The sequence below is a fragment of the Pyrus communis genome, chromosome 9 (assembly GCF_963583255.1).
Source record: "Pyrus communis chromosome 9, drPyrComm1.1, whole genome shotgun sequence".
Classification (NCBI taxonomy): Eukaryota; Viridiplantae; Streptophyta; class Magnoliopsida; order Rosales; family Rosaceae; genus Pyrus; species Pyrus communis.
Genome location: NC_084811.1, coordinates 7,533,384 through 7,546,330, shown reverse-complemented (window position 1 = coordinate 7,546,330; position 12,947 = coordinate 7,533,384). Strand labels below are relative to the sequence as shown.

General features: G+C 39.3%; 2 protein-coding genes and 1 pseudogene across 4 annotated transcripts; all 3 read left to right on the top strand.

Moving 5' to 3' along the window:
• Positions 1 to 1,164: 1,164 nt before the first annotated feature.
• On the top strand, positions 1,165 to 7,831 carry LOC137745768 (serine/threonine-protein kinase ATG1c-like). Of its 3 annotated transcripts, XM_068485776.1 has the most exons (13): positions 1,165 to 1,746; positions 2,814 to 2,931; positions 3,035 to 3,093; positions 3,671 to 3,735; positions 3,900 to 3,993; positions 4,077 to 4,157; positions 4,298 to 4,406; positions 5,245 to 5,311; positions 5,394 to 5,755; positions 5,854 to 6,212; positions 6,526 to 6,814; positions 7,109 to 7,179; positions 7,401 to 7,831. In XM_068485776.1, the coding sequence occupies exons 1-13, from the start codon at positions 1,504 to 1,506 to the stop codon at positions 7,638 to 7,640; spliced, it is 2,157 nt and encodes a 718-aa protein (XP_068341877.1). In that variant the 5' UTR covers positions 1,165 to 1,503; the 3' UTR covers positions 7,641 to 7,831. The 3 variants fall into 3 exon arrangements, with proteins under 3 accessions (XP_068341877.1, XP_068341878.1, XP_068341879.1); XM_068485777.1 differs by lacking the exon at positions 1,165 to 1,746 and having other exon boundaries at positions 2,851 to 2,931; positions 3,617 to 3,735; XM_068485778.1 differs by lacking the exon at positions 1,165 to 1,746 and having other exon boundaries at positions 2,851 to 2,931; positions 3,617 to 3,770.
• Positions 7,832 to 8,613: 782 nt separating this feature from the next.
• On the top strand, positions 8,614 to 9,540 carry LOC137744303 (putative receptor protein kinase ZmPK1; annotated as a pseudogene).
• Positions 9,541 to 10,046: 506 nt separating this feature from the next.
• Positions 10,047 to 12,730, top strand: LOC137746160 (putative receptor protein kinase ZmPK1). Its single transcript, XM_068486244.1, has one exon. The coding sequence runs from the start codon at positions 10,086 to 10,088 to the stop codon at positions 12,468 to 12,470; it is 2,385 nt and encodes a 794-aa protein (XP_068342345.1). The 5' UTR covers positions 10,047 to 10,085; the 3' UTR covers positions 12,471 to 12,730.
• Positions 12,731 to 12,947: the final 217 nt, after the last annotated feature.

The window sequence follows — 12,947 nt, the reverse complement described above, 5'->3', positions numbered from 1 at the left end:
TATACAAGTGATAAAATAAAAAATTAGCGACTTAAGACCATCTTCAAAAGATATACCAAATTCCAAGTGACGCAATCAAATTTAAAGATAGAAAGAAACTCTAACCGATTTCTTAATTATTTTATTATGTAATCTCATCAATGCATCAATTATAAATTAAGAAAATTTATTTTTATTGATTTCTTTTTAAAAATTGGTTTGAAAAATATCATTTGTGACAAAAAAATATATGGATTGGAGTAAGAAAAAAATCTAACATTGCCATGTCACTTATCAAATTAACATTTAACATTTATCATTTAACGTCTTCATTGGAGATGCTCTAAAAATTAAAATTTTCCTTTACTAATATAATAACACATAATATGAAAATATTATCTACTAATTGTCGTTTAATTATTTTAAAATTTAAAATTTGTACTAGATAAATCAAATTAAACTTGTGGTGAATATAATCATCACTTTATTATGGTGAGTAAACATATTTCAATTATTGTCCCTGTTTCAATCCCTTCATTGCCAACCTCAACAGGAAATAGCTTGAGCCAACCACACTGCGCCACCTGTCAATAGACCGTCACGGTTCTAATACCTGGTTTGGTAGTGAGATGATTCTAAAAAAAGCTGGTATAAAAAAAAGCTAGGAGTTGTTTTTGTGTTTGGTAAACATTTAACTTCAGTTTTTTTTCATAGTTTTGGATGAAAAAAGCCAAAAACAAGAAGCTGCAAAACCCAGTTTTGAAAAATCGGTTTTTTTTCACGTATGTTTTACATAAAAGTTTACCAAACACTATAATACTACTTTTTTTTTTTTTTTTTCAAAATCACTTTTACAAAAAAGTTTACCAAACACTATGCTGCTTTATTTTACAGCTGCTTATTCTCACATCACAGCAGAATCAGCTTTTTTTTCAAAGCAGAACAATACCAAACTAGTTCTAAGAGAAGACATTCGCGTGCGCGCCCTCACGATTTGTACCGTATATACGCATCCGTAGGGAATCATCGCTCTCGCTCCCTGTTAATCTTGTAGCTCCACGCTTTCTCTTTCTTCAGCCTCTCCCCGTCCCCGCACATGGACGCTATCGAAAGTCCTCTCACTCCACCCCACCAAAAAAAAAAAAAAAAAAAAAACCACTAATCTCAATTATTATCACTAATCACACTTTTTTGCAATCATCACGATTACGAAGTTTATCAGATTACTTAATCAAATATTCTAATCGGCTTAATCATATCAAGTTTTTCAACCTTACGCTCCGCATTATTAAACAAAAAACCTCCCATTGATCTCCCTGCCTCTCTCTCTCTCTCTCTCTCTCTCCAATTTTTTTCTGTCTTTCTCTCTCATCGCGTTATCAGAATCCGACCGAAACAGGGGTCGAAATCGAATCCCGAGAGATCTATTTACGAGGTACGGCGAGTTCGGAAATACGGGAGCTTCAAGATTCGGGTTTCGGGTTCGGAGGCGCTAGGGTTTTGGGTTATTTGGAGGGGGTAGAAATGGCTCAGGCGTCCGGGAGGGGGAGGGTCGTCGGGGAATATGTAGTGGGTCGGCAAATCGGGTCGGGTTCGTTCTCGGTGGTTTGGCACGCGCGCCACCGGGTCCACGGAACGGAGGTGGCGATTAAGGAGATCGCGACGGGGCGGCTGAACAAGAAGTTGCAGGAGAGTCTGTTGTCGGAGATTTTCATAATGAAGAAGATTGACCACCCGAATATTATTCGGTTGCACGATATTATAGAGGTTGGTGGAATTTAGGGTTTTTTTAGTTTGTTTATATTTTTGGGTGAAGTTCTGTTTGGTTGCTGAGAAAATTGGGGAAAATGGAGGGAAAGTGTATTGAGCTCTGCTGTTTCGATTTGGTTTGAATTTTTCGGGGTTTCTGGATGCTGAAAGCTTTGAATTTACTTGAGACTTTGATTACTTTGTGTAGCTGTGTTGTTTGGAAAGTTCATACATAGAAAATTCTGTCTCTTTCTCTCTCTAGGAGCTTATTGAAGTCTTTTTTGTTGCTTTCTGGTGCTCGTGGAATCTTAATATTTCCTTTATGTAATTAAGGCATCAAATTTGCAGGGATTGTGTACTCTGCATTGAAACAACTGCATTTTCTTGTCGCATTTAGTAAGAACATAAACATTAGTGGGCTGAAAAGCGCTCTAGGATTTGTTTGGTTGATGACACATGTAGAAATGCGAATACTTTAACTAAAAATGGCATCACTTGATTGAAAACTAAAACAACTTTCTGCATTGGTTGAGGAAAGTGAATAGGTTATGGAGTAGTGCTTCCAGCATTTTCTTGTCGCATTTAGTAAGAACATAAACTGTAGTGGGCGGAAAATCCCTCTAGGATTTGTTTGGTTGATGACACATGTAGAAATGCGAATACTTCCACTGAAAATGGCTGCACTCGAGCGAAAGCTGAAATGACCTTTTGCTTTAGTTGAGGGAAGTGAGTAGGTTATGGGGTAATGCTTCCAGCATTTTCTTGCCGCGTATCTAAAGAAAGCGCCAACCCTTTGTTGGCAGCGAAACTTAGCGGGGCAAAAAACTTCGAGCATTGGAGAACCGGATATTTGGCATGTGAAGTTATCATTTTAGGCATTTAATAATTGTTTTTGTACATAAATGGAAGACACCTTTGGAATTGCCTAATTAGTAGAGAGATATAACTGATGCTCTGCTTTACTTTGTTATGATTTACGGGTGGGGAAAAGACTAATCTCACTTTTGCTGTCGGTTATCGCTTTCAAATTACCCCTCATTTCTTTGTTTCTCTCATAATGTTTGTTTGCCATTCAATTAAAACAGGTTCCTGGGAAGATAAATCTTGTCTTAGAGTATTGCAGAGGTGGCGATCTTTTTATGTATATTCAACGTCATGGAAAAGTGCCTGAAGCTCTTGCAAAGCACTTCATGCAGCAGCTAGGTTTGCCTCAGAATTTTTATTGCTTCAGATCATCTTCTTTTTCTGTGTGCATATATAAGGAGTTGTATATGTACTAATTTTGAATTAATTGTGTTACTTACAGTGGCAGGTCTACAAATGCTCCGTGACAACAATCTTATACATCGGGATCTCAAGCCGCAGGTCTTGTTGAATCAAATGCTAATTATAATTAAATTTTGATTGTTCAATTAGTGCAATGGTGGTTTAGGTTAGTTATATTTTTCAACTTGATCATTACCATTTATATAGTGATGATCTCTCACCATAAAATCTAATGTCAGATTATTGATCAGGACAGCGTATAATCATGCATGATTGATGATTCCATCTGATCAATATGTTGCTTGATGCTAGGCAATATAACATGTTCTGATAAGACAACGAGCTAACATGCTAGATTGTCTGGTAAGAGATCATCACTATACGTTACACATACATATACAGGCATTCTGTTGTAAGGGGCTAGCATAAGTAGCTAATCTGAGGGCATCAGTTTTAGAATTATAGCACTCCTACTGTCTGGATTAAAATATTTCCACCATTTGAGTCTCAGCTGTAGAAAAATATTTAATGGTCTAAGATTAGGTACTTATGTATAACTAAATAGTGATGGTCGGAGATGTCATAGCATATTGTTTGATTTGTAGTAATCTTGTCTTTGCAGAAAGGTTTCGTTGCTATGTCATTCCATTTGTAATGTTTATCATTCTTGGAACAGAATCTCTTGCTGTCCACCAATGACAACAATTCAGTCTTGAAGATTGCAGATTTTGGATTTGCAAGGTAAAAACGTCATCGTCGCTTTGCCTTTTTTTGGGGTAAATCGTTACCCCATATATTCAAGCATGTCCATTGACTTCATTATTATCTTTTAGTAATTGATTGCATATGGTGTTTGTTGACTCTCTTTCCCATTCATTCTCATCAAAAATTTCTTTTTTGGGCAGATCACTGCAACCTCGAGGCCTTGCTGAAACCTTGTGTGGCTCCCCACTTTACATGGCTCCAGAGATAATGCAACTTCAAAAGTATGATGCAAAGGTGAAATTTACTCTTCTCTACTGATAGGCAATCACAATTATTTCATGAGCGATTTTCCCACTAACCTTGAACTGAATATGCAGGCAGATCTCTGGAGTGTTGGTGCAATTTTATTTCAACTTGTAACTGGGAGAACCCCATTTACAGGAAACAATCAAATACAGGTTCAATTACAAAACCTTTCCCTTTTTCCGTTTCCTTTTCTTCACAGACCTCAAGCTAATACTAGGCATGGACCAAAGCAGTAATTTTCAAGTGTATTTCTGCCTCACTTTTTAATTAATTTCTCTCATGTGTTTTGCAGTTGCTTCAGAACATACTGAAAGCAACTGAGTTGCAGTTCCCTTCAGATAGCAACAATTTGAGTTCAGAGTGCAAGGAATTGTGTCAGAAATTGTTACGCCGCAATCCAGGTATCTAGTTTTGGTTCCATAATCCAAAATATAATTAAGTGAAATTTGCATGTGTAATTCCAAGTTAGGCTAAAACAGATCAATAATTGAATGCTAAAACGGGCTTTAATCATTTTTATGTTGCCAAGTTTCTCGATTGTGCGTGAGAGATGGAAGCAAGCTGCATGAGCTGGTTCCTATCAGTGTAAAACCTCGATATATCATTATTGTTCTGTTGATTTCTTGTATAATTAGAACGACCTTGGCTTAGTTTCACTTTTATAAGAACTGAAAAGATGTATACAGCTTAGGCATGTAAGAATTCTAAGTTGGTTTGTTGTTACACATTGAGTTCATAGTTACTTTACTGTGGTAGTGCTCCAAATAAGTCTAAGCGCATTTTGTTTTTTTGTTTTTTGATACAAGTGAGAAAGGGATAGTGTAGTAGAACCTGCAAGATTCTTATCTCCAATAAAGTATGTGAACTAGAATTTAAGATGGATATAGGAGTGACTAGACAATACAATAAAAAATGTTTGCATTAGGAAAAGGTTGAGAGTGATTCCTAATAATGGTAGATAAGAGAAACTAGGCTCAGATGGGATGAAGATGTGTAAATAGAAGGTAATAGGATTCAAAAGGTGACCAAAACAAACATCAGATGAAGACTAAAGTAATGTGGAAGCATCTTAAGAAACTCAGATTTATATGTGATACAATATATTCTAGAAACAAAGGGAAAATGATGAACGAACGAATGCATGCATGGAAGTATGATTGAAATCTGCTGAGCTCCTGATTTGTTTAACTAATATTACCCCATAGTTCTGATTGTTTTTCTCTGTTATTGTGTATACAGTGGAACGCCTAACATTTGAAGAGTTCTTTGATCACCCATTTCTTTCTCAACAGTCACCATATGCAAGGTAAATGAGGCAAATAGTTCAGTCTTCATGTGTTTGACTAAAAATTTTCCTCATATTTAATATGATTCTCGGTTTCATGCAGGAGTAGGAGGGCATCAAGAATGGTGGATGGACTTCCTACATCTGAATGCAATGCAATGACGAACATGGAGGAAAGTTCTCAAGAGGATTGTCTGCCTTTCCATTTAGATGATGATTCCAGTGGCCCTGAGGGGAGCCCATCCTTTTCAAGGAGGAGGTCCTCGATGAAGTACACTTATGGATTTTCTCTCGATACAAAAGGTGATAGACGGGAAGCATCACCTACCACTTCGTACAGATATGGCAGTGCAACACGTAAAGAAAATTCTAGTCTTAGGTTGGACGGCCATAGACCATTAGATAGAAATCTAACTGACCCTCTAAGATCTGTGCACCAAAAACCAGTGAATGCTCGATCAAGAGGTAGGATTCTGTTGTACTCTTCTAATTTCGTTATTAGTTATCTACATCCAGAAATGTCTTAATACAACATGCATCTATTATCTTATTTGCGTTCACAGTTATGGATTCGCTGGAGTTGATTGATCAAGATTATGTTCTTGTGTCTGGACCTTCAGTTGATGTGTCTTCTTCCTCAGCTAGTGCTTCCAAACCAAGCCCTTCTTTATACAAATCACAGAGTCTCCCTCGAGAATCTTTAGCCACCTCATCAAGTGCCCCAATGCCAATCAAGGGTGCAGCTGCTAATAGTAACGTGTGTTGCATAGGAAGCTTGGATAGTCAGAGTTCTGCTCCAGGGACGTCACTTGGATCAACGGATATGGGAGATGCGTTGGAGCAGCCATCAACACACTGCATGACAAGGCTTAGTTCGTTGCAGCAATGTGTGTCTGCTATTACTGAATTAGTTCATGAAAAGGTAAATCATGAGATGCCCACTTGTATGAAGTTGTTTATGGTTCCCTCTGTAAAATCAGTAACTATGTAGAAGTTCCTTATTGGAAAAATTCAGAAAAATGCACTGTTGTTAAGATTAGCGTATATAATCTTTTGGTGCTAAGAGTTGATACTGGTACCTCCATGCATGTGCTTCAGATGCAGCTAGACTAGACCCTTGATTTGCTATACAGAAAGATGGGTTTTCTCTGCTATACACTGATTATTATTTCTATTTCCCATGTGTTTTAACTGATTACGGTATCTCTGTGTGTTTCTTTTTATGGTGGGAAAAGACTCAGGCAGGGAAGCATCGAGAAGCATTCTCAATTCAGCTTGTAATTCTTGCAATTTGGAAGCAAGCTCTTCATATATGCCATACACAGGCTGCCTCAGCTATGGAAGGAAGTCCGAGTCAAGAAACTACAAGATTTAGGACCACCAGCAAGAAGCATAATAGTCCTGATATGGACGAAAGCCTTGATGTTAACACTCAAGGACCTGAAGATATTTCCTCTCAGATTGAGCGGGAATTTCTCCAAGAAGTTGAGCATGCAGAGGAACTTGCAAAGGCTATTGAGCCCGGTATGCATTCAATTCTCAGATGTCATCTGGAGCCTTTTTTGTTTTGCCATATGCATCATTGGTTAAGTACTTACGACCAGTAAGACCAAATGTTTCTCTGCTCCTATAATGTGGAAACTATTTCATCGATGTTATTTGGAAACCAGTTTTGCATCATTCTTGTCTTATTTATGCATGCATGTTTCGCTAAATAAGAACGCTAGGTTCTTCCTGATATCTTCAGTTGACATGAAAGCATAATTTTTTTGTTAATCTTCTCTAATAATCTTCTGTTTAACTTTCTAATGGTTACAGGACATGCAGAGATGCCCGATGCAATGGAGACAATATTTCAATCTGCTCTGGATTTCGGGAAACTTGGGGGTGTAAGCATCTTTTTTCCTCTATTCTCATATTTGTAAACATGCCATTCATTTCTCTTTTAAATTTTGTTTACACAGATTAAACTAGCTGGAAAGGCTCCGAAAACCATTGTCTTTTTAAAACCAAATCATTCAAACTGTATATCATCCACGAAATTACCTTCAAGAGAATCAACTTATGAAATCTAGTGATAGAAGTAAATTGGTATTCCTTGTATATGTAGGTTGATGAGCTAATGGGTAACATGGAAAGTGCGGCAGTGTTCTATACAAAAGCTGTGCGCCTCTTGGTCTTTCTTCTAGTCGAAGCACCATCGCTCATTCTCAACCCGCCATTCTCCCTGACAAACTCTGACCGGTATAGGCTTCGAAATTACATTGGTATACTTAATAACAGGCAAGGTTACTCAAGGTCTCAGCGGATGGCGATTTTGAAGGGTGAGGAACAACAATGCCCGCCTTAGAAATGAAAAACTTAGAAGTGTAGTTTTTTACGTGCCCCGATTGACTGTGCACTGTATAATAATTTGTTTGTACAGCTATTCTTTGATTGAAGGATGTGGGAAGTTAGTGGAACATGTTTAGTTCATTAGGTAACATGTATTTATTTCATTTCTGTCATTTAAAGAATGATGAAAATGTACATATTCGTTTACCCCCTTGTGTTCTGTGTTTGTGCCTGTTGTAATGGACGTCAAATATTTATTAGGTTACAAGCGATATTCTACCCAAAGAGGAGGGGGCGGGTTGTGCTACTATGGCCGTATCTCAAATCAATAGCGTCCTTATGCGATAAAATTGGATACATGAGCTTCCGTTATTTGGTTGGGGTACAGCTACTGTACAGTAGCGGGTGTGGGTAAGTCTCTCACCAACCCTTTTTTGGTTGACTTGTCTGAGTTGTGAGTAGTTGGGCGATCAATGTTGGGGATAGTAGGTCGGACTATAAAAGTCACCGGTTGCCAGGACAGAATGTGGTCCTTCCGGAAATTGATGTCTCCTCTTTGCCGTCGTCTTTAGGCAATGGAGGTCAATGGCAACCCGTACACAATTTTTGGGTTAAAATCTTTACCTTTAACCCACCAATGTTACTGCACTAGGGGAGGAAAAAAGTTTGAACCGAGACGTAGTGAATTGAATAAGAAGAGACTAATCGGCAGGATAATCCACAACCTGCAGCCCACCAACTTTGGTGGTTCTATTTTATGGCACTCAATCCAAACTTCTATGTTCATTAAACATCATTAGTCATTACAAAACCTTCAACTCTCCTCCCAAACCAACCCTATACAAAGAGCAAGAAGCTGATATTGACTTTGGGAAAAAGCACTTTTGGAACTGGCTGTTTCAGCTTCTATTTCGACAATGACAATGGTTTGAAGCTCATGTTCGATGGTCCTGACATTTCGATCTTGAAGGCACTGTGCAGGAGCTTCGATGGAAGATGGATATCACGTGATTTCAAGTCAGTTTAGAAGTTTTGCTATGTTGAGCTCACGTAAGCAACCAAAAACTTCAAGGAAGAGCTTGGAAGAGGAACCTCCGGTGCTGAGTACAAGGGCATTCTGGCGGACGAAGGAGTGGTGGCTGTGAAGAAACTGAAGATATATATCAAGGGGAAGATGTGTTTTAGGCAGAGGTTAGCACGATTGGGAAAATCAATCGCATGAACCTAGAGGGAGTTTAGGGGTTCTGTCCCGATAATAAGCACAAACTCCTTGTCTCTGAGCACGTCGAAAATGGCTCGTTGGACAAGCACCAGTTCCCCCCAAATTTCCTTGGATGGCAAGAAAGGTTTAAAGTTGCAATGTGAATAGCAAAGGGTTTAGCCTATCTTCACCATAAGTGTCTAGAATGGATATCCATTGCAACATGAAGCCCGAAAACATACTTTAACGCAGAAATTTTGAGCCGAATATTGCAGATTTTGGGCAAGCAAAGTTAGCCCAGAGAGGCAGCCTGAGCTCAATGTTCACTCAAATTCGAGGGACGAAAGGATATATCATTTATGGCTCTCGAGTTGGCTCTGAACCTTCCAATCACTGCGAAAGCGGATGTCTATAGTTACGGAGTGGTGATTCTAGAGATGGTGAAGGGCATTCGACTATCCAGTTGGGCACTTGAGAACACTGAGGATCAAGAATCGGAGCTGACTATCCAGTTCGTGAGGGTAGCGAAGCGGAAAATTCAATGCGGGGAAGATCGGTGGATCGAGGATATGATGGATTCAAAGCTGAATGGACAGTTCAGCAGGGAACAAGCAGCAAAGATGGTAGAGATTGGAATTTCCTGTGGAGGGAAGATAAGAGCAACATACCTACAATGGTTATAGTAATAAAAACTTTGTTAGAATGTGAAGATTGAATCTTTGGTAAAAATAAGTATTGCTATCACATTTATAACTCTTTTGTGTACGAGCGAAAGTCTGAACTACTCGATGCTACTCTAATCTACGGGAAAGGAGATTCAAAGTTAGGTGTAAAGGGCTGGACATCCTGCGTCAAACTAACCTAACGTAAAAGAAAAATCAATGACGTCTCGGATTTGTGCATGTTTTGTACTATACATATTGCGTAAACATCTTCGGAAGAATTCAGATTGCAATTTCCTACTTGAATAAATTGGGTTTAATAATATTCAAGTTGCGTAACGCATTCAATAGACTATAATATTTCATGGAATTAAAAGAATTAATAGTTGGAAAATAATTGTAGTTGGGCCTAGAAGCAAAGACATTTGCGGTAATAAGTTGACTTTTATTGCGTAATCGAAGAATATTCTGCATACCATTCCAAAGAAAAAAAAAACCAAGAGACGAACGTTCTATTTCATGGCAAGACGGCAACCTAACAGTTCAGATTGGAACAAGACCATTTCCAACAGCCCTGAAGCATTCTCCGAAAACCGCCATGGAAGTTCTCAAACTTCTTGTTCTTTCGCTGTTTGCAGCCACGGTTGGTCGGAGTCAAGCAGGGTTGATAGGGCTACAAAGCCTAAGGCCGGGGAGCTCTTTGACAGTTGAGGAAGAAGGTGACTTCTTGGTTTCGCCCAACGGAACTTTCTCTGCTGGATTTTACCGCGTTGGCAGCAATGCATCTTGTTATTCAATATGGTTCACAAAGTCGGCCAATAAAACAGTGGTTTGGATGGCGAATAGAGACAGCCCGGTCAGCGTACGAGGATCCAAGCTAACCTTCCACAGAAATGGCAACCTGGTCTTAACTGATGGGGTTGGATCGATTATATGGTCAACCAACACTTTATCCAACACGGGCTTGGAAGCACGGCTTCTTGAGACCGGAAACCTGGTGCTGCTCAACCAAGAAAAGAAGGTCATCTGGCAGAGTTTTGATTTTCCCACGGATACACTTCTCCCGTCACAGAAATTTGTCAAGAACACAACCTTGGTGTCTATGAGAAGTCAAGGTACATACTTATCTGGATTTTACAACTTCAAATTTGACGATAATAATGTACTATATCTCGTATACAATGGCGCTCTACTTTCAAGTGTTTATTGGCCAAGGACGGACCTAACTGTTTTCGAGAGTGGTAGAACACCTTACAATAGTTCTAGACTAGCAATTCTGGATGAGGCCGGACAATTTATATCGAGTGACAATTTGATGTTCAATGCATCTGATTACGGGGTTGGCCCAAAACGCCGTTTAACAATGGATTATGATGGCATCTTAAGGTTGTACAGTCTAAATGAGTCATCCGGGTTTTGGGAACTGTCATGGTTGCCTGATGGTGTTGATGCGTGCTCGGTTCATGGCTTGTGTGGTGAATACGGTGTTTGCACTTACAAACCACAACCTAGTTGTGCTTGCCCTCATGGTTTCACCAGAAACGATCCTTCAGATGGGTCGAAAGGCTGCTCGCCAGTGTTCAATTTGAGCCATGATTCAAACAATTCAGAATTCATGGAGCTTCTCAACACAGATTACTATGGATATGACTTGGAAGCTTATTCTACTAAAGTTTCTTTTCAAGAATGCCAGAAATCGTGCCAAAACGATACAAGATGTAAAGGGTTCGGATATACTCTGGATGGACTTGGACGATGTTTCCCTAAAAGTTTACTCCTTAACGGATTTAGTATGCCAAACACTCTCCAAATCATGCATATCAAAATTCCGAAAGGCTTTCTGAGCAATGAAGTCCTAAACGGGCCAGTACCATACGATTTGAACTGTTCAGCGGCACAAGTTGTTCTCCAAAGTAGTGATGTTGAAGCGGAAAAGGGCAATAAAAATCGGTACATGGATTACCTGATTGGTTTTGTGAGCTCATTTGCGGTAATTGAAGCAATCTGCATTGGCTTGACATGGTGGTACATCTTCCGAAAGCAGGCTAAAGAGGAATTTGTGAACATGGGTTACATAGCATTAGCCATGGGATTCAAGCGCTTCACGTACGCAGAACTAAAAAAAGCAACCAATAATTTCAAGCAGGAGATAGGAAAAGGAGGCTTTGGAACCGTGTATAAAGGGGTCCTAGACGACGAAAGAGTTGTAGCTGTGAAGAGACTAGATGGTGTCTTGCAAGGAGATGCAGAGTTTTGGGCAGAGGTGAGTGTGATAGGGAATATCAATCACCGAAACTTGGTTAAACTGTGGGGTTTCTGCGCAGACAATCAGCATAAGCTTCTCGTCTATGAGTACCTTGAGAATGGATCATTGGACAAAATCTTGTTCTCAGATGCGGAACTAGGATTGGAGCAGAGATACAAGATTGCGGTAGGCACTGCAAAGGGTTTGTCATATTTACACGAGGAGTGCCTTGAGTGGGTGCTCCACTGCGATGTAAAGCCTCAAAACATACTGTTAGATGATCAGCTTGAACCTAAAGTGGCAGACTTTGGGATGTCAAAGCTATTCACAGATATCCATGGCATCAAAGACATGAAAGGGACAGGATTTTCAAAAGCGCGGGGCACCAGAGGTTATATGGCTCCAGAGTGGATGATGAACCTGAACATTGATGCCAAGGCGGATGTGTACAGCTATGGAATTGTTTTGCTGGAACTGCTGAGTGGAAAGAGCGCTTCGATTCTCATTTCAGCGCTTGCCAAAGAGTACAATGAGTGCAACCACGTGGTTCAATATGTGACTGAAAAGATAAAAAAGGAAGGGCTTAAGCAAGTGATTGACCCAAGACTACTGCCCGAATTCGAATTGAAGAAGCTCGAAAGATTGATGAAAGTTGCCCTGTTGTGTGTTCACGAGGACCGCAATGCAAGGCCAGCCATGAGTAAGGTTGTCGAGATTCTGCTTGAAAATATTGAGTGAAGGTCAATTGAAGATCAAAGAATAACAGAGGCTGAAAGAATATACCAAATATTATTTTTGTTTGTAGAATAATGTTGCTGCCAATGGATTGTAATCAGAGTAGGATTCCACCATGTTGGCTTGCTAAGAATTTGTTTCGAGTTTCGGTGCAATATATTGTTATAAACCTCATATTCAATTTTTACACATTGAAATCTAAAAGTTTCAGAATATGTGCAGATGAGTCTTATGTAAATTCTCCGAACGAGAAGTAAATTTTATTCTGATTTAAGCTAAACAGGAGTCTTTTCCTCGGTTCGGTTTTTGGCGATTAGATCTACTTGTACTTGTGTATAAGTTCTTAACTGCTTCTGCTCGTCTGTTGATATGAGCATCCACAGAAGGTTTTAAGTTTTGTTGATTACAGTTATAACAGCAGGTTCTTGCTGCTACTGTTGCTTGTGTTAGAAGTATACATTCACTACATGTTGCAATATA